At 37.4% G+C, this 22,748-nt stretch overlaps 1 protein-coding gene across 1 annotated transcript in view; it reads right to left on the bottom strand.

Moving 5' to 3' along the window:
* The window catches only part of MCTP2 (multiple C2 and transmembrane domain containing 2), a 195,509-nt gene that overhangs the window by 8,918 nt on the left and 163,843 nt on the right, over positions 1 to 22,748 (bottom strand). Inside the window, 3 exon segments of the mRNA XM_032469472.1 lie at positions 413 to 506; positions 508 to 523; positions 12,322 to 12,431. Of these exon segments, the coding sequence (XP_032325363.1) occupies positions 413 to 506; positions 508 to 523; positions 12,322 to 12,431 (220 nt within the window).

Below are 22,748 nucleotides of genomic sequence, written 5' to 3'. Positions count from 1 at the left end.
AGTGTCAGGGGCAGCCTAGCAGTGGCTAGATCTACTTTTACATAACTTAAAGGGCAAGACGCAGGTGTTTGCTCACTGTCTGAGTAACAGTGCTCCCTCAGAGTTACTAGGCCTCAGCAGTTTATTATTCAAGAGTATTTATGACTCCGAAAGCCCAAAGGGGAACAGCATGAACAATCAGATTTTTATTTGATTGCAATTATGTAAGAGGCCTATAAATATCTAGGCTGATCGTTCATGCAACTGGCCTTTGCAGGGAGGTCCTGGAAGTTTTTGTTCCCCAAATGCTTTCCTTAATCTCATGTTTAATTGCCAACAAGAGCACATTTAAAGTTTATAGCCGCACTTTAAAAATGAGTAATTGGTTCTTACCTGGAATTGATTGCTAGCCAAAGGACCGTGCCAAACTTACCCCAGATTAAAACGATGTACCGGAGTGGAATGAAATACAAAGTGATGGTGGCAACTGCCAGTATCAAACAGGCCAGGAATGAGAGGAATGGGACCTGTCCAGTTAAATGTGCTGTGGACAAACCACATAAATGTCATTTTCTCTGACGCTCCAGGACCAAGGAATATTCATCTTGTCATGTTTATTTCTTAGTTAGACAAATGAGAAAGGGCTACTGGAAAAGTTTCTCTAAAAACCTGGAGGTAAAAGGCTGCCAAATGGATGGGGCCCTGGAAGAACCTTCTTGGGGAGAAGATCACAAGACCAATTGCCATTCCAACCCGTCAGAATCTTGGTGACTCTGCTTTCCTGGAACCGACAGTTCTGAGGAGGAGACTCTGGCGCTCAGAAGTGATTTAAAAGGGCAGTGTTGTCACGATGGCTCCGTGCACACAGATCTTCAAAACTAAAGGCTAGTTAGGTCATTTCAAAGTCAGTACTTCCCTCTCAATTAACACACGGTTGCCAGTAAATATTCAGACAAGGGAGGATATTATTACAGTGCTTTGGTGCTTTGGGGGTTTTCTAGTATCTTATATTTAGAATTTCCAGACTCATTTATTCCAGAAGGTTAATGATGCTTTGAAGTGGACGGGGGAGCATCTGACTACAAACCATGACACCCCCAACCCACAGACAATGAACGTACTACTGCTGAGTATTATTTCCACGGGACCCGTGGCTTCTTTGGTTCTATCTATTGGCTGCTTGGACCCAAGTGGGAATGACGATCTAGAACGTGGGGTGTGGAATTCAATGTACCGTGGACATCCTTGCACAACCCTAGAAAATGATGCTGTAAACCCACGATGGCCCGATGAGAGCTCTCAGGGCCTGGAGTGCTTCCTCCTGGCCTTCACTGCACTTCCATTGTCTGCTGACCCTTTCTTTGCCTTGTGCTAGGAATACAGAGAGGTGAAAGATCTACTCCCGTTGTCTTTTTCTGGGGTCGGGGGACAGGGTGCTGGGGAATTCTGGGAGAAAAGCCTCCAAGAGTCACTGGGCACCTTGTATAAGCCGCGGCCCTAACATTTGTTTTATATATTTAGATTGTAATGCTCACAATTATTCTTGCAAGTAAGAATTAGCCCCCTTTTACAGATGAGCAAATCGTGGCTGAGAGAGATCATCTCATTGGTGTAAATAATCATAACTGCATCAACAGTATGAGGAACCCTCGCCTTCCTATTAGAGATTGTTATTAATATGGTTAATCTTTGTCTACACAGAGGTACAATACTATATATGTATGTGTGTATTTAATTCCTCACTTCTTGGAGTAAGAAGCAGCTTTTAACAAATTTAATATGCTTGTTGGTCATTTAAATGTGTTTCTCAGTGAGATCTAGCTTATTTCCTTGCCAGGGGACACTACTTAGGAAGGTGCTTAAGAAAACCGTTTTATAGGTAAACTGACAAGTGTGTGAGTTTAGGCCCTATCTCTAAAAAAGCTGAATGACTACAGGAAAAGGTTTTAATCAATCTGAACAATAATTTCTTCTCTACAGAACAGGGTTAATAATAATACCTGTAGCACAGAGCTTTGCTAGAATTAAACAGGAACTTGCATTTAAAATAGCTGTTTCTAACACACTGTAAAAACTCAAAAAAAAAGTTAAGAATTTACTATTTGTCTACTTTCCTTTGAGCTGTGTTGCTTGACTTTTTCCTCAAATAAAATCTCTTTGGATGCTAAAGTAATCAGTCTGTTGTCATATTGGCTACAAACATTTTTCCAGTTTGTTGCTTTCTTGTCTTTTTTAAAAAAAAATCTACTTGACATTATTTTAAAGATAAAAATTATATGCTTTACATGAGCAAATGTATCAATTGTTTCTTTGTTGATTTCTAGATTTGGTATTGCTTGTCAAAGGAACCCCCCCCCAAGTCCAGTGAGTAATCAGTATTTCTTGAATAATCTTGAATTATTCAATAACTTGAATAATCAGTATTTTTTCCACTCCTTTATCATCCTGTTTTCTATGTTATTCTAAATTCCTACATATACGTAGGTCCAACTCATGACTACTCCCTTCCACAGTAGGGCATATAGTAGAATTTTTTAGTGTGCAACTTCACAGTATTTGTGAAAATGTGACAGACTCCACAATTGCCCCAGCTGTGCCACAGCAATAAATTTAAGTCGCAGGTATCTTTACACAAGGACACAGGGATGGTACGTGAATGATGCAGTATGGTTTGTAGTAGTTAAAAAAGGAAACAGCCTCAGTATTGTTAATAAGACAATAGCTAAATAAAATGAATATCTAATAATATCAAAATGAAGGGGAAAATCTAAATAGATTCACACACTGCAATATAACACAGCTTTAAAAAGACAATGAGAATATAAAAAGAACAGCCACATAAATCCTTCTGCTCCCAGCCCAGAGTCTCAAAGCTAGATCCTGTGAAAACCTGAGTTACAGAAATATACTCACACACACATGTACTGAGAAAACCTCTGCAGGATATACTCCAAACTGTTAATGACAGCTCATATGATGGGGGCAGAGGGAAACAAAGAGGAAAGAGGGTGCTATAGAGAATAATGGGGAGCTTTCTGTTTGATTATTTTATAATGGATTATAATAAAAATAAATAAAATCAAAAAATTAAAACTAAAATAAACAAGTAAGAACAAATACCAAGCTTTGTGCCCTATTTTTATTGTTGTTGCTTTTTAAAGCAGAGAGTGAGTGTCAGATCCTAGATACAAATTCACAGCTAGGTAGCAACAAACCCATCTTTTTATTTTTTTTTCTTTCCCCACTATGGCACAATAATAATTATTTATTAACCTAGTAGCTTACAATTTAATAATAATTCTGTTCTAATTTTCATTCACACTGTGACCCTGAGCAACATACTCGACTTCTCTGTGCTTTAACTTTCCCATCTGCAAAGAGAGAATAAGAACTGTATCTATTTTATAGAGATGCTGATGGGATTCAATGAGTTAATAAATATACCCTTTAAAAACAATAACTGGCACATAGTAATTATTCAAGTGTTAACTAGACTCATTTTTTTGTGGTTATTGCATAAAAGTGACATAAACAGGAGAAAAAACTAATTATATCAGACAGCATTCTGAAGATAATAAAAGCTATGGAAAATGCATGGAATTACTTTTTACAAAGAAATATACATTATGATTCCTTTCCAAACAACAGCAAACCTGCCTTTAAAAAAAAGTTACATAGCGGGTGGGAAGGGATAAATTGGGAATTTGAAAATTGCACCTCTTGGATAGTGATGGAAATGTTAGCTGTCTTGATTGTGGTGGTGGTTTCATGGGTATATACACCTACCAAAATTCATCAAAGTGTACATCTGAAATATGTGTAGTTTACTGTGCAGGAACCATACCACAATAAAGGGTTAAAAAGTAAAAATAAAAGCTATCTAATGGATAAACAATATTTAAAAGCTTTTTTAAAAAGTGAGAGAAAGCCACCACTCGGCTGACATAAAAAAATAAGAAAACATCAGAGTGTAAAATAAAATGTGTTGCAAAGGCTCTCTAGGTTACTAGGCTCCAACATCAATTTTCACTCTAACAACAACTTACTTACATTGAAATTTTGAATTTCTGTTATCTGCGAAGTCAAAGCCTAGGGTAGAGCCTCCTAGGAGGACAGAAGTCAAAGCCTAGGGTAGAGCCTCCCCGAAGAAAGATTCAAATATGACAACACTGCATAAAACTTACATATTCAAGGTAAGGATGAACTGAGAGAGAGAGAGAGAGAATAGACAGGGAGAAAGAGACTGAGAAAGGAAGGAAGGAAGGGAGGGAGGGTGGGAGGGAAGGACAAATCCACCATATGTGAGTGGATGCGAAGAACTCTCTGTGTGTCATGACGCTGGTGCCAGGTAGCGGGATCTATCATCTGAGTTTATGCTACCAGCATAGTTTAAAAAGCCTCAACAAGAAATTAATTAAAAAAAAGAGATCCCAGGTTGAGTCACCCAAGGTGACTTGAGCAGTAATCCTCTCCAAGGAAATGCACTATCAATCCAGACATCTGAGAATACTCCACAAAGAGAAAAAAAACAAAAATCCAAAGCATATGAGTTCACAGTCAAAACTGCAAAGTACAAAAGGACACACAGAAGCATCATGAGTGAGGCCCAGCAGAATTAACAACAAAATCCAAAACAAAAGACTTCAAGTACCGAAAGTAAACACAATATGTTAAATAATAATGTTTAATAATTTCACAGGCATACAGTTGAGGCATAAAAGTATGATCAAGGAAGAGACGATGAAAAATAACCAAGAAGATCTGAAAACCAAGCAAGCAGAACTGTAAAAAAAAAATTTAGAATTAAAGTTAAAACCCCCATGCATGGATTAAACAAGATTTTAAATAGAAGAATTAAGTTGCAAGAGTATCCAAAGAAAGTACTTAGGAGGCATCACAAAGAGTAAAAAGATGAAAGATACCAAAGAGAAGAGACATGGAGCATAGATGAAGAGGGTTCTTGAACTGACTGGAAAGACGACAGAAGTAACAACTGGTATTAGACTGTGGGGAGTGATGCTGTAAACTCTAGAATAACAACTAAAAGGAACGGCCAAAAGCTGCTTGCGCATAGAATAAAACAAGGAAAAAAAGAACAGAGCAAAAGACGATTAAAAATCTAAGTATATTACTAACCATATTAAATTTGAATGGACTACATGCTACAAAAGATAGTGATTGTTGGAAACCAAAGAGATATCTAAAACATAAACAGATAGGTTGAGAGAAAACAATGGAAAAGGATGTACTGTGAAGGAACCAACAAAAGGAATGTGGTATAGACATATTATTAGTTAAGCAAGACATTAAGGCTGATACTTTTAAAATTATTTACAGATAAATAGGTCTCTTCCTATTGATTAAGGATCCAATTCACCAAGAAAATGTAACAAATGTAATATATACCAACATGACCTAACTTTGGAACACAGAAAGCAAAAACTGTTGAAACTCCAAGGAGAAGCAGCAAGTCCACAACCACAGGGGAAGATTTTAACACACATCTTTAAGTAACTAATACAAGAAGACAACCAAAAATAAAAATCAGTAGGAATATAAAAGATTTGACTACAATCAACAAATTCAATCAATGAAAATATATAAAATAATACACTCAATAACTTTCTTTTCAAGCGTCCATGAAAAATTTATAGAAGTTGACCATTTGTGAGGTCAATATTTTAGGAGCATAAAATAATTACGTTAGAAACCAGGAACAAAAAGATAACTGGATAATCTTCATACACTTGGAAATTAAGCAATATACTACTTGGCAAGGAAGAAATCAAAATCGAAATTAGAAAAAGGGTTTTTACTCAACGTGAATGACAATGAAAATATCAGGGCCAAAATATTTGGCACAGAGCTGAGCATTTAGGAAGTTGTAGCGTCTACATGCTTATGTTAGGAAAATACAAAGGTTAAAAATAAATGATGTAGTTATCCATCTTACAGAGTCAGAAAAGGAATGGTAAATTAATCTCAAAGAAAGTAGAGGGAAGAAAGTAATAAAGATAAGAGCAGTAATTAATGGGAAAGAAAACAGGCAACAGTGAAGATTAATAAAGGCAAATGATGGTTCTTTCCAAAGACTAATATAATTGATAAATGCCCGTCAAGAAGAAAGAAGGGAAAACATAATTAATTTTAAAGCACAAAAAAAGTGGACAATGCTACAGGTCCTAATAACGTCAAAGACAGGATGAGGATTTTAGAAACAACGTGATGCCAAGAAGAAAATTTAAATGAAATGGACAAACCCCTAGAAAATGACCACTTACAGAAACAGATGTGAGAAGAAATAGAATGGCTGAATACACCTATATACATATTACAGAAACTGAATATTTAATTAAAACCTTCCCTAAAAGTAAACTCCAGGCCCAAATGCTTCACCAGAAAATTCCATGAAATCTTTAAGGAAATAATGACACCAGGCTTATACAAACTGTTCCAGATAATAATGAAGACAGAGCACTGCCCACCTATTGTATGAGTCTAGAATAACCTTCACTCCATAAGAAATTTTCAAGAACAGAAAACTATAGCTCAAATCTCAATGGTGATCATAGCTGCAAAAATCCTAAGTAAAAAAAAAAAAAAAAAAAAAAACTATAAATAAATTCCAGGCATATGTAAAGGGATGGTATAACATGATGAAGCTGGATTTACTCCAGAAATGAAAGATTGGTTTAATATTTGAAAAGCAATCATAATAATAGATCACATGAACGAAAATAGAGGAGAAAACAAAAACAATGATACAGTCATTTCAATGAACGCAGAAAAAAAGTCTGACAAAACTCAAGTCACATTCACCATAAAAACTCTTCGCAAACTAGGAATAAAAGGGAAACTCCTGAAGCTGATAAAGTCTCTTTGCAAAAACCTATAGAAAACAACATTCTTCAGAGTGAAATGCTAAAAGCTTTCTCCCTGAGGTCGTGGATGAGAAAAGAATGTTCACCACCACCACCAATTCTGTTCAACCCTGTACTGGAGCTACTAGCCAGCACAATAAAGCAAAAAAACTAAGTAAAATGTATAAGGGCTGGAAACAAGGAAGAAAGGATTATTCCTAGATGATAGGTTTATGTAATAGAAAATTCAGAATAATAATCTTCATATAAAAATTAAGGTAATTTACCAAGGTTAACAAAATCAACGTAGGGAAATTAATTTCACTTCAATACCCCAGTAACAAATGAGTAGAAAAATGAACTCTGAGAAAAATACATCATTTAAAATAGCATGAAACAAACCAAGTACTTAGGAATCTATCTCACAAGAAGGTGTCAAATCTTTATACATAAAACTCTAAAGTAGTACCAAGATAAATTAAAGATGATCTAAATAGAGGATGGAATTAGGAAACTTAAAATTTTGTCAAGGTGTCAAATTTTTCCCAATTAATGCAATCTTTATAAAGATCTCAATGATTGTTTGCTTGTGTGCCAAGTGTGATGTAACATGTGCATTTGTGTGTTGGATGCTAAAAATGAAGATAGGTACCAGACACCCTCATAGACCCTGTCAGATCTGCCCTTCCAACAGTCAAGTGGATTAACTCACATATTTTTCTCTGAGTAACACACAATTTTAGTGGTAAAATGTTAAAATGTTTCACAATTAAAAAAAAATAATTTAAGACACAGATAAAGAAGGCCAAAGCAATGTACCAAAAATAATACTCATAATGGTTAGTATTTTAAAGTGATCACTCCACACCACCCACTGGTTTAAATTCTTTATATGCACTAATTTATCTAATTCTTCCAGAAATGTGATGAAGTAGGAATTATTATGCCCATACAGATGAGGACTCTTGAGTCACAGAAGTTAAATAATTAGCCACCAAATCACTTACTCCTAGTAGAAGAGTCAGAACTGGGATTGAGTTCAGAGTTGGCTCAAGAGTCCACTCACTGCCTGCACAGTAGACATTTCAGAAGATGTAAGAAGGAACATTTAACACATTTGATCCATTGAATATTCCTGCTTAGAAGACTGAAGACTTCATTCAAAGGTACTCTATCATATTACCTCTAACACTCAAGAACTCAGTAGACTTTCACTCCATTTACCCTGGAATATCTTGTAGAGCTGGTCTTCCACAGAACACCCAAGGTTGAAGAACTCTGGTAAATCAAAGCTTTCTATCTCAAAATCATACAGTTTGTTAGACATTTTCATAGACTTTCCCAGGCTTTCTGATTTGGGAGCTCCCTAAATCCTAAGAAGGGAATCCTTGATTCAAACCTTTCAACTAATGAAAAACTTCAAGGTATCCCCTTCCTTCATTCAGCTATTCAGGTTTACCAACACATCCCAAGAATATCTTTTACAGAATTTCAAAACAAAAAAACAAAACCAGAAATGACTGTGACCACATCCAGGAAGGTGGGTACAGCCCCATCTGCCAGTTCCTCCCTCAACTGGGCACCCCACTAGTTATCTTTGGGTCAATGGAATTGTTAGCTTCCTCATTTCCTAGGTTTCCACAAATGAAGTCCTCTGACTTTTCTCCTCATGGAAACAGAAACAAGGTTCATAAAATCCTGTAGACTCTTTTGTGATGTACCCTCCATGATGCCTTCCTTCACAGGGGCATGATTTTCACCCTAAGTCTGTGAACTCCCTCCTCACAACTGACCTCCCATCCTCACCTGGCTTGTTCTGCCTTCACTCTCTGTCCCTTTCAACATGTCATGCTTAGATTAGACATACGATCCATCAATCTTTCATTCCTCGTGTCCTCACCATCATTCAAACTGCACTTAACCTGCCTTCCCATCTTCACCGCTTAGTATTTCTCAACATGACTTCATAGTCAAAGAAGTTCTTCTTCCCAGGAATGTGCCTTCTAAGCCTTATTCTGGAACATTTGCAGGGATGAGTCCCCTGTCCTAAATCTGCCTCAGTCTGATTTTCTCCTCTGTGGAGATTTCCCTAACCACTCAAGGACATGTATTGGAGCTATCACTCCATACTGACGGGAAATGTAATGCATCACTTCTTCTGACCCATCCTGCCCACTGCCTGGGATAATATAAATGCCACATGGTAAGTTAATGTTCTAGCCTGATGTATGCATGTATCTGAAATTTGTCTACAATTAGAGAAGGTAATTAGACAATGTAGAGAAGAGAAAAGACCATTCACTCCAATACAAAACCACTAGGGTCCTCCCCGTCAGTAACAGGGCAGCCTTGCTCTGAGAAGATTTGTGTAAGCCTATTTATTTGCTAGTTGCCAAAAGTTGGGTAGAAGTTTTCCTGGTCCCGAAGCACTGAACTACAATGGAATTCCAAGAGAGTTACACATGCTGTCTTACTTGAATGGCCAGCTGGAACTTTAAGGTCACTGTACTAATGAATGGCCAGAGAATGAATGGGAGTTGAGCCTCACGTGTCTTCCTGTGCTGCAGCTGGACAGAACAGTGCCCTGTTCATGATTGAAAATACATCTCAGACATGGCCACCACAGCTGGGCTGGGCACAGCCGTCCCTCACAAGCACTGCAGAGTCGAGGGCTTATTTGAATCACTCTGCCCTCTTCTCATCAGACACATTTGCTTTCCCATTATCAGCTGCACAACAGGCACATTTGTCTACAACAGACGTTCAAGCATGGAGACAGTGTTACCAAAGGATATGGCCTTCCTTCCTCAGTCTGGCCCCCACTCCACATCCTCTTATCTTCTTGGCTGCCTGTACATCCCTCATTCAATTTTTTTCCATTGACTTTTTCCATCCATTTAAGGCCCCACATGACCTGCTTCATCTCCAAGCACTGCCACTCCCGTCCCCAATGGCACAGACATACCACCTCCCCTACATCTCCCTGTATCTAGTCCTGTCTTGAGCTTTGAGCCTTTGCACAAAGGCTCCCACCTACCGCAGCCCCCATTCATTTATTCTGTGCCTAGCTAGCTCTTCCCATTTTCAGAGATGCTGATAAGTTGCTTCTTCAGAACCTCCCTTTGTCTCTCTTACATCCTTCCCGGGATGTAAGACTTCCCCTGGCATCCTGTCTAACCTTTATCTAATATCAGTGCTATTCTAACTGTTCTGAAGTGCTCTTCTCCCTCATTGGAAAACAGATCCCAAGAAAAAGGGAAGGGGGAGGAACAAGGGAATTAAGAGGTACAAACTACTATATATAATAAGCCACAAGGATGCACCATACAGCACAGGAAATATACGCAATATTTGATAACTTTTATGGAGTATAATCCATAAAAATTTTGAATCACTATGCTGTACACTTGAAACTAATATACTATTGTAAATCAACTACACTACAATAAAAAAAAAAGAGTAAAAAAAAATAAAGCTAAAAAAATAACAAAAAAGAAAACAGACCCCTGGAGGGTAACGACATTATAGTGCAAAGTGAGGAGGGCAGTTTCAGACCCGAGCTCCACGGCTTAACGCACTGTGGGATCACACTTAATCATTCTGTGCTTCAGTTTCCTCCTCCGTAAACCGAGGACACTAACAATCCTTACCCTGCAGGGCTGCTGGAGTCATTTAAGTCCGACTGCTTTAAGGAACTCCTTAAAGAAGTCGCTTTGTGTAAAGGGCTTAGCACGGTGTCTGGCTGGTACAAGACGTTAGTCACTGTTTCTGTTATCATTGTTATTGGGGATGCATTTCTTGTTCTCAAACCAAGTCAGTGTCTGAAACTCCAACCCTGAGAACTGAATGAGCGAATGAATGACTATAATGTCCTCCTCATCATTCATTTCACTGTTTCCTACTGTCACTTATGCTCTTGCTAAACAATTTTGAGAGTACACTCAGGAATCTGTTTTCAGTGTACATGACACCTAGAGAAATAAAGCAGACAGACGTTGATACATGGGATCAAAAATCCAACTGCTCTTTAATTTTACTTAATACACTGTTCATGGGAATAATACGAAAACAAATGTATGTATGTGTATATGTGACTGGGACATTGCACTGTACACCAGAAATTGACACATTGTAATTAACTATACTTCAATTTAAAAAAAAAAGACATTGTTCGTGGGAATAAGGATGTATAAATTCAGTAAAAACTCACTCACCAAATTTGTTAAAAGATGTTTTATAACTGTTTGCTATGCCAATTAATAAACACACTCAAGGACAATTTCACGTAATAAAAGGACTGATAAAGAAGACTGGTAACCACGGAAAGTTCCATATTAACTATTTATATTTCCTGATGTTCATCATCACTTACTGATTTATCTTAATCATCACTGCATCTTGATAGACAAAATTTCACTTGGCTTTTAGCACTAATTTGAACCTCTTCTTTATCTATGTAATTTCTAAATGTTCTAGATGTTCCTTATTCAAAGAAACTCAAATGGCCAATAAAATAAGAAAAATTAATTAATCTTCAGAAAGAACAATATGGCTGACAATTCTGGATTTAAAGGGGGAACACAACACGCTTACAATTCAAAAGGAAAAAAAAAATCTGTTCTGTTCATTGGTATCAAATAAAGACCAAGTAATGCAGAGTTCACAATGTGTAAGACACAACAAACCAACAAAGACACGAATCACAGAAAGATTCTTCTCAATTGAGACTTTATTATGCCCTAAGGCTGGGGGATGGTAAGCTATGGATCTGAGTCAAATCTAGCCTGCCACTTGTTTCTGTAAATAAAGTTTTATTGGAACACATATCCACATCCATTCATTTCCAGGTCAACTATGACTGCATTTACACTTAAACGAGAGAGCTGAGCAGTTGTGACAGAAACTACATAGTCCACAAAGCTGAAAACATTTACTCTTGGGCCCTTTATGGGGAAAGTCTGTTGACCCCTATCCCAAGGTATCCACGCACGTGATGAATTAACTTCATGTCTTTGCCTCTGCGATGCTACGAGTTATGTACCATTCTTTGGAAAATAGAGAAAAAAATTCGCTCAAGGCATTTACTGTATCCTGTGGTTCAGATGAAAAAGGTTCCTTAAGAGCATATTTGCTTCCATTTTTCTGTTTAGAATAATCTATTTTTTTAATCTACAGTTTATCACTTAAACCTTTTATCATTATCACTTGAGAATGAAGAGAGGCACTAATACTACTTATGCTGGGACAACTGGTGTAAATTGGGCTATATGGTCACCCCAGTTCTGGGTCCCTGCCCATCCTGAAGTTGACAAGCCCAAAGAACCAACCACCCAAGGTTAACAGGATTTGCCCCAAACTGTTGCTTTTGTTTTTGTTTGCTTTTTCATCTTCTGATCCCACCCTCCCCCATGCACCCCACCCCTGCTTGTCCCTGTGGATGGCCACTCCACTTCAAACACCAAAACACAGATGTAGAACTTACTTTTTAATTCTTTCTCCAAAAGAAGCTATTTCCTCCAAGATGTTTTGAACAGTCGAAACAATATCCTGTACCATGTAGATTCTTTCAATTAAGCCCTTTTTCTCAGATTCCTAAGAAACATAAAAGCAAGATTTAACTTAGTTACTTCATTTTTTTATTGTCCTGTTATAGAAATTATTCTGCCATGTTAAAATAACATGGTTATTATCAATAGAATGATTCCAGGAGATAAACTTACATTTTTCTCAACTTTAAAATACTTTACTAATTTCCCCAAATCCCTACTCATTCAGATGTGACCACCTGTAGGATGCAAGCATCAGTCACTACCTTCCTATCATGAGCTGATGAATGGGAGCCCCAGGGAACCAAGCAAGAACTTCTTTTCCCTGTGGAGCTGCGGCTTCTGCCCGAGGACACGCTGCAATCCCTTCCATTGGTTGCCCCTGTCTCTTCTCTATCTTCACAACGTTAGCTCACTTCCCTTCTCCTATGAGTCCTTCAGAAAGGATTCCAGCTGGCAAACAATAACACCAAATGGTATGTTGCATAGTTTGACCTCTTAGTCAAACTCAACTGCATATTTAAACATGTATTAAGTCCACTGTGGGTCTGATGAACATTTCAATTATCCTTTGATGAGCCCTTCAGAAATACAGTAACTGCTGGAGACAGGCTACAAAGTCCCCAGTTAGTACGCTATTGGGGGCGGCATCCTACCCAGTTGTCCCCGAGGAGGATGCTCAACAATTGATTGTTTCTTCTTTTGTGGAAACGTAAGCAAATATAAGTCCCTTTTTCTCCATCTTTAATTGTTATATGAAACGGACTTCACCTTTCTAAGAACAGTATCCTTACTTTGCTTATAGAAAACTTTAAATGGGTTTTACCATGTTAGGTAGCTAGTGCTTATAAAAATCATTTAGAAATTACTCAAATAGTGGAGGAAAGGTGATTCCCTATAGAGCAGGCATTTTTACACAATCTCTTATATTCTGACACCAGATTCGAGCGCCATTATGAACTCTCTTGTAACCAGGATTTTGTTAGTGTCTTCTCCGCTCATACCTAGCTGGGTCACTGCAGCTGCTACATTAAATGTATAATACCTAAAACTTCCAATAAATATAATCAAACTTTTTTTTCTAAAAGTTTGGTTGGGTTAGAATTGTACTAAATTATTGAGCAAAATCTTCTAAATTTAAGAGACTATTTCTTCTTTGTAGCAAAAGGAAAAAAAAACAAACCTCATTCTCATCTTGTATATTCTCTGTTCCATCATGGATGGGTGAAGGAAAACACGCCACCTGCTAGAGACCGCAGTGACCAGTAAAAGCACAGATTTCCCTTCCTGCATCTAACCTTGTTTGTGCAGCTACTTGGCTTAAATAGTCCAAAGAGAGGGGCAGAGTTTAGAATGCACCATTGCTGCTCGCTTTTTAGGAAGGCTGCTGGGATGGTTTGACTGCCTTCGTATCTTCTGGGCTGTACTCTAACCAACCATTCTGTCCAGAAGCAGAAGTCACACTCGATGCTTCCTCTGGCAAAGTAAAACTTGCAAGACATTTTTACTTTCTCACTCTCATTTTAAATTTCTGATTTCTCTTACTCTCTTACTCACTCTAATTCTTCAAGCAGTTTGCATTACAAATTGGATACGCTGGCAGCGTGGCTTAATTCATGCTCAGCAATCCAGCAACATCTATTAATGGGCACAATGGTGAAAACCCATCTCTGTCTGTCACAGAATTATTCATGTTTATAAAGGAGGGTTTGAAAGCACCAGGGAATGTGACCCAAAGAGCACAAGTGGCTTCCTCTTTTCAGCAGCATAGAGTTTAGGTCAAAACAATTTCTTGGAAAATGACTCAAATTTCCATGTGGCTCAATTTCATAAAAATCTCCAATTTCAGTTTTTTCTCCCCTATAAACTGATTTATTTTTATTTTTACTTTTTTTTTTTTTTTGCCTATGAGACACCCAAATACTGAGGTTCTGATTGTGATGAAGAGCCTGAGTTAGTATACCAAAATAATAAATGATTCTCACAATGTTCTTTTACTTTTTAGTGAATTTGATGTTTTAGTTTGAGTATCCAATATTCTAAGGCTAGGCTACGGAATTCCAAAGTATCTAGGACAACACTATACAACAATTTATTGACCACATCTTTACATTTTTCAGAGTGAAAATAATCAAGAGTTATATAATTTTTGAAGTATTTATCAACGAGCAACTTGGATTTATTATACTGGTGGATCTATATAATTATTTCATTTTTACTTATTTTCATAATAACATGGGTTTCAAAACAAAAATACACTTTAGATGTACTGAAACAAAATTAATTTGTTTATATTATCTGAATTTTTTAAAACGATACATGAAGAATGACTATTCATGCTACATATTCATATATTTAGTTTCCTAGTTATATCTGTTTATAGTCCCATGTCAGGATTACTTTTTAAAAAAATGTACTTTTTAATGTCATCTTTTGATTTATATTTCACAAACTCAGTTCTTAATTATCTTCAGAGTTGCATTTAATGGTCATTAAATTGATACCTTTAATTGACTCTACTGTAGATCATAATTTTAATTACAAAAGTTCTCTTTAAGCACTAAGGTACCTTAAAAACACAACAAAAATGTGATCCATGGAGAACACTCTCTATTCTACTTTTTAAATATTAAAATTTGTAGATATTTCACCCGAAATATTTTTAAAGGTGCTATATTGTGTATCCATTCATATGAAATTTCTGTCAACCATGCTTTTCAAGACAAAACTTCAAATAAGTCATGTCTACGATTCTTTTGAATGTTTTACAAAATTTATGCTGAAAAATAAATGGCTTCTCAAATTTCCTTCCATTCCTGGGTAGAATATATATTTATCCTATTCAAAATCAACAGTTTTTTAATCCCACAAATTGAGATAATCCCAAGTGTAACTTCAGAACTTAAACACTGAATCACACACAGCATTTGTCCTCCTAGCTTGCTTTGTGCTGAACATCCCGTGCTTTTGTAAAGAAAAAACTTTCAGGATCTTTTTTGCCAGCCCTTTTTAAATTCACTTCCATTCACTAAAAGCTTCCAAAGGTGCAGTTACTTAGCATTTTCAGTCATCAAAGATTTTGATTTAAAAAATTTCCAACTGATACAATCAAAATGCAACAAACACTGGAGAGATTTCTTTTTCCACAAGAGTTCAATAGCTTTGGGGGATGTTTATCATCTGTGCTTATATATTTCCTTAACATGCAAGGCTTCCAATTTATAGAGGGAAATGTGATGGCACTGGTGTGATTAAACCCGTGAGCTTATGCGATGCGTCTATGTCCACATTTGACTATGTTCACATGTACAGGGGCAGAGCATTCCAGCCCAGGACTATTAACTCCAGAGCAAGTGTCCTCTCCACGGCAGGAAGCCCTTAAGTGTCTAGTGGACGATCCCCAAGGCAGGCATTCAGCTCACACTTGCCCTTTTTGTCATTTGCTTCTTTGGTGTCTGTGGGTCTCTGTTCTCTCTCAACTTACTATATAACACACGACTTTAGACACCTTGTTCAGTTAGGTATTTCTACCTACTGTTCCTTTCCAGTGTTATTTTCCCCAATTTTCATGAGAATGTATGTTAAATTAGGCCTTTTCAAAATATTTGGGGAAATTATTTCTTTCCGTTCTTATTTACTTTTTAACTTTTCTTGCTAAACATTTTAGTAAACTTTATTTATGGATAATTTACATAAGATAATACAGTAATTTACATTATAAAAAAGTATATGCAATTTATGTAGGAGCTGGAGTCACCAGGGTTTGCAACAACAGATGAAAAGTTAAGAGAAAAAAAAACAAAACTCTAAGATGTGCCAACTCCGCAGGCCTGCATATTTTATTAATAACAGGCCATCGAGTCAGAGGGAACTGAGTTTAACACTGGTCCCGTCATCCACTAGCTTTGTTACCATGTCAAGTTCCTAACCGTTCCTGAGTCACAGTTCTGCTCTCTGGGAAGGGGAGACCCTAGTCCCTATCCTGATTGGAGTGTCCGGAGAATTAAATATTCTGTTCGTATGTAAAGCACTTGGTACGCTCCAGGTGCTTCATAAACATTTAAGTCCTTTGCCCTCAAGCACGCAATGAGACAAAAGAAATGAATAACCTTCTTGTCTAGTTTAAAGAAAACACTGGGATGCATTCAAGTTTCAAAAGCAATGATCTTCCAGGACAAGTCTGCTCATGCTGCCCTGTGTTGCACGAAAGATCAGCTGGCAGTCCTCTCTGCATCATGCTGGCTTTATTTACACGTTTCAGATTGAACCAGGGAATGTGGTGATAACACAGTTTAGCAAACACAGTATTACATCTGCTGCTGCTACCAAATTGCCCAGGAAGAGCAACCGACTCATTCAGAAAGACTGAACGGTTATCATCTGTGCTTACATTTTTCCTTAACATGCAAGGCTTCCAATTGATATAGAGGGAAATGTGTAATGGAAACAGGGATGGCCACTGGTGTGATTACACCAGTGAACAAGATAACTGTGGCTGAACATGTATTTTGAGATCCCTACATTTGAGGAAGAATGGATTTTACTTCTCATTACAAACTTGAAAAAACACAGAGGCCTGGGTAAAATTCACATGATTTGGGGTCTCCTTTATGAGCGAGCACGCATCACCATTTAACAGAAGAGATGACAGCATGGAAGTTTTCAGATCCAGAATTCAAATTTCAAAAGGTTCCTCTGTTTTGTTATATACACTACAGAGAATGAGTGTAAGGAGAATGATGTGATTGTAATAATAACTGTAAGAAAAATAAAGATAAACTCCAATGCTATCATCTAAAAATGCATATTATTAAATAGTATGCATATCATATTATATAAAATGCATATTATTATAAACAGTGAAGGCAAGATCACCATTTTTCCACTGCCTATTTGTGTATAAAATGTCCAAAAAAACTGAGTCTTCTGGCTAATTTTAGAGGCAGTTGAATGAAGAATAAACAATGTGCCTGTGTTGTAATATAGTTTTTCTGTAAGAATTAAAAACAATAAATAAATGAAAGAATAAATCGTGCAGTGACCCTTTCCTTCTTCAATGCCTTGTTGGCTTCCCCACGTCTCCAAAGAGCATAGCTCTGTAGGTATAAGAAACTATCTCTGAGTCTCTGGGAGAGAATTAACACCATCAAGGTGAATTTACAACTAAGACCTCGTTATAGAATCAGTATGTTACTTTAAATCTTCCCCACATGTTCTGATTTAGGGAAAAAATCTCATCCCTAAGCAAAACCAAGATAGTCCTGAAAATTGACCACGTCAGTAAATCATCTTTTGACATACTTAAAAATTGAGTAGCATTTGCCACAGGATGCACAGGATTCCCAAAAGGAATCTATGCAAAAGTTCTCTCTCCAGATCGTCCCAGTACTATCAAACATCCAGAGCAAAGACGTACAAAGGAGACTTTAGACTTTAAATGGAAATGCGTTTGGTCTGTTTCATCCCTTTGAATATTAAAAGCCTGCAATTTGAAAACTTGAAGAATTATCAACATCAGAAATAGGCTGAGTGGCATTTAGCATGAAGGAAAAAAAACCTCTCAGCATCTGTCATAACAAAGAACAAGAAGTAATATTTCTGATACACAAGATTAAAAATTGTTCGTTGGGAATCTGGCTTAATGCACTGGGAACTGTCTTTAGGGCTTCCTTCCCATGAGATATGTCCTGTGTGCATGGACACACAGACATTCACACACACACACACAGACACTCACACACTCACTCACTCCATGGTGCATGCTATTAAAATGGGGGGGAAAAGTCTGTACCCTTTCAGGAGAATACGTCCTTCGCAAGTAGTATTTTTGCTTCAGGAAATGAATATAAAACAGACTGGATTTTGAATCAGTATCATTTCTAGGTAGCTGTAAGCTGCTCTAACTATCTGTTCATTACAGAAAGCCCTTCCACGCTGATTGGAATTTACCAACATGTTTCTTTGACCTGCAACAAGAATCATCTGGTATCAAATGAGAGGGCTGAAAAGGTAAAAAGAATGAACACAACATCATGGGGAAGACGTTCATATAACACAACGGAAAAATTGAGAGAAGTTTGGAAAAAAGATTATTTGGAATTTAGACCCTGGGAAGACAGATTTCCTTAAAAGTTTCTTTGAGCCAAATGGCAGATGCCACGTCACCACAAGGCAAATGGGCTAGTGGTTTTCTGTGACTGTAACCACCATAGGTAAACACACAATGTTGCAGTTGCCGATTTAGCCTTGCGTGTCCTTTAGCTTTCTTTGAGGTGGGGGAGTAAGGAGGGTGGAAGATAAAATATTTATCACCTAAGACTCAGCTCAAACATCACCTTTGGTGATTTATCACCTGACTAGCCAGGCTCTGCACCTCTAATGCCCAACACAGTGTACAAACTTTGATGGAAGTAGCAATCCCACTGGGCTCTGATTGTGTGCTTTGAGCGTCATGTTTACAGTTGTCATCTTTGTACCCACAGGGGCTCTGATACAGAGAAAACGCTTCATAAACACTGTCAACAATAATGTGGAAAAATGGACCAATAAATTAATATATCTTCTCCATAACAATGTAACATGGTCCAAAATAAACAGGATTTCAATCAGAGGAGCTGAATTTGAATCTTGCTACTATCCTGGTTGGGAAATCCCAGATATGTGATTAGATCTCTCTTAACCTGAGTTTATTCATTTGCAGATGGGGAAAATAATATCAAGTTTAATGGTTTATTTTAAGTAGTGAATGAGCTAAAGCATATAAAACAGCCTGCAAACTGTAAACCCTCTACAAATACGAGTAACTTCATAAATCTAATCGTTTAAATAACTTACTCAAAATGGTCTCATTCTAAACATAACTTTTGTGCCATTTATTACCTACTTTAAATTACTATTTTCCCCTTGAGGAAAAAGTCGTGTCCCCACCTTTTTGTCAATTATTTTGTAAATTATCTATCAATTACCTTGCAAACTCATTGGATATTTGGGATCTAGAGCAAACCGCACTGAAACAGAGAGGATTTTAGTAGGAAAGACACAATAGCCACTATCCTCAGAAAAATAATGACTTGTGGATAACAGAGATACCACATCCAATGTATTTGATATCAGTAGAATGTAGAAAATTTAGGCAATGGCAAGATATATATCCAGGTATAGCATACTCTATAAAATCAGAGCCTGAGACAATACACATTAGCTAATAAAAGGACAGATAATTCATCTAACTTATAGGCTGGTGTATCATATTTCACAGTATTTGTGGGTAACATACCAAGTATGATCTTTACAGTAGAAATTACAAAGAAAATTCCTAAGTACTAGGGATATATTAGTGAGCTTGCTAGCAGCAGGATGAATAATGCTTCAAAATGTCGGATTAATAACATTTCTGGGCTACTTCTGAAGGTAATGGAGCCAAGCATTTTTCAAGAATGGAAGTTAGATTTTCTGAAAGGAAAATCTGAGCAAGACGATGTGTCAGAGAAAAGACTGCAGGAAATGGGGAAGCCAATCCTTTTTCATTCAAAACATGTATAAACTGAAAATTAAGAATTGGCTGGGCTCCATTTTAATAATAAAATCTTGGAAGTTAAGACGGTAGAGTCGAAATGTTAACAATTGCATCGCTTCATCACTAACAGTAATATTAATTCAAATTAAAAGGAGTTAAGGCAGAACGACCATTTACTTTATTCTCCTGAAAATTATCCATGAGCAGGTCCTCTAAAATATGCCCTGTGTGTAGACTGTACATGCATTTAAAATATGTGTGCATGTGTGTGTGTTCAACTACTGTTAACCTTTCAAAGATATTATCTGATTTTTCATTTTCTTAAAAATAACCATACTTTATCATCTTAAAGGACCATAGCTTAGTTAAATTTAAAACCAACCAACCAAAAAAAAAAAAAAAAAAAAATCACTGACCAAACTAATTAGCTGTGTTTTTGACAATCTTAAGAAGGCACAAAAGAATCACAGGCAAAACTACTCTCATTATTAAATTGTTAAGGAGACTCCTCCAAGAATGACAGTGTTCTCTGGATGAGATGCCATAGATCTTCTTCTCTTTCTAGAAAAAGGAAGCACAGAGGACGAGGCAAGACGGCCTTAAACGACTCATCCAAAGGACTTCGCAGGTTCCTTTATAACAAGAATTCCTACACACATCTGCCACGTCCTTCTCGCTCTAAGAAGAAGAATCAGCTTGGTTAGTGAGGAGCGGCTTAATCAATCTGTATGATGAAAATCATTTTTAAAAGATTTGATGGCTTAAAACAGACTTAGGTGGGAGGGGGTAATTCTGGGACTTTGAGATTTACCAATGTTCACCACTATATATAAAAATAGATTTAAAAAAAAGTTTCTTTGGTATAGCACAGGGAACTATGCTCAATAGCTTGTAATAACCTGTAATGGAAAAAAAATAAAAATGAATATATGTATGTATGTGCATGACGGGGACATTGTGCTGTACACCAGAGATAGACACATCGTAATTGACTGTACTTCAAAAAAAAAAAAAACTTAAATTTGAATGATAACATCCTAATTTGTGAAAAGAAAATATAGACGTAATAGTCGTCTGCATCTTTTCATTATAAAATGCTCCACAATCGATCAACAAAAATGTAGTAGTTTCCTACTTTCTTAAAGGAAAAATCCATACCTGTTTTTCACCCATAATTGACATGAAAGGATGATTTTCTCCCCCTAAACACCGTCAGGCAATTGTGAACTTATTGATAATCTTGAAAGAACAGATCACGCAGGTCCTATTTCTGACAGCTGAGTTAAAACCAACCAACCCACAGCGCAGGCATCACAGTGCACTTGCTTTACGACAGCAGCAGGCAGGTGTTTTTTTGTTTTGTTTTTCTTGGATTACATGCCCTTATGACTCTTTCTTCCTGATGTTAACAGTAAATGCCAAAATATTCTATCTAAGTGATTGCTGGGCTGGAAGCCAGAAAGAAACTCTAATGCAAGTATTTATACCTTCTGCAATGAAAACAAGATATCATTGCTTTATGTGACCTTTCCTAAATACGGGATACAACATTTTACACAATAGCTTCTTGGTTCATGCTTCAATTACTGACCTTTACTGTGTAGAAAATTAATGCAATTTTCATTGTAATCCATCTGTACAAATAAGGTCCACATAGAAGAATTCCACATATGGAATCTAATACAAATAGGAAATGTCAGCTGATTGCTGTTGGCTGAACTTCACCATTATCTGCTTGTTCTGGGGTCCCCAGCAAATTATAACCAGTAACAAGCCATTTCATGCGTGGACCGTCAGGTATAAGAAAGAATTCCTCTCTTCAAAGTTCAGTTTGTTCATTTAATTTCCTAAAAGCCAAAACACCAGTTTCCTGGAAGGTTCTACATTATAACAAAGTCCACAAAAGAAAGGAAGGCAAAATTGTGGCGTCTCATTTGGTCTCTAAAAAAAATAAAAAATAAAAAATTTTTAAAAGTTTAAAAAAATAAAAATACAGGTCATTTACCATGGACTTTTAACAATGAGAAGAAGCAAGAGGCTCCAGTGATGTCATTTTGCAACAATCCCTGTTCCTGACAATAAAAGTATGACAGAGCCCAGACGGTGTCCTGGTCTGTGCCTCGCAGACAGGCAGAATGTGGGAGCGCGTCCATCTCCCCAGGGAGCTGTGCCAAGGGGCCCCCGGCACGCTTTCATCTGCCAGTTGTCCGCGGTGCTATTTGGTGGGAAGGGGCGCTGGCAATTAAGGAGTGTCACTTTCAAGATGGATAGTTTGGGTAGGAAGGAGTCCCTCTCCTCCTCTGGTTTGGAAGGAAGCGGCTGTGTGTTTATCATCTGTAAACAGTTCATCTCTCCCTGGGTGCGTTACAGATCCCAGAAGCACGGTCTGTCATGTCTAACACACTACAGAAGCCGGAAGGGTGCTGCGGGGAAGCCCTTTGATTCGGCACGCCGTGGAGGGGAGTGGCCGGTGCCTGTGTCGGGTCGCGGAGGCTGCCATGGGCAGATGGGAAATGATGAAGCGTAATACAGATGTGGACGTGCGCGAGCTCCAGGAGTTGCAAAGTTGAAAATCCCTCTACTTTACAGATCTCTTAAGAGAGGTGAGAGGGAAGAGATGTGGGCAGGGACCACAAAGTCTGCCAGTCTCCCCTAGCAAGTAGAAGGACTGGGTTCAGCAGAAGTGGCATAAGTAGAAGTCAACATTTCATTTCAGACTTGGTCCTCTAGAAGGTTTGGTAGAAATATCAAACTGAGGGAGCAAAACCAATATGGTCCATGCTGTGGTGATTAAGGTGTTACAAACACTAAAATCAAAGGCTCTCAAGAATGGACCTGCCCCAGAGG

The sequence above is a fragment of the Camelus ferus genome, chromosome 27 (genome assembly GCF_009834535.1).
Source record: "Camelus ferus isolate YT-003-E chromosome 27, BCGSAC_Cfer_1.0, whole genome shotgun sequence".
In the NCBI taxonomy this organism is placed as follows: Eukaryota; Metazoa; Chordata; class Mammalia; order Artiodactyla; family Camelidae; genus Camelus; species Camelus ferus.
Note: the sequence above shows the minus strand (reverse complement) of the source record. Positions and strands in the feature narration are given on the sequence as shown.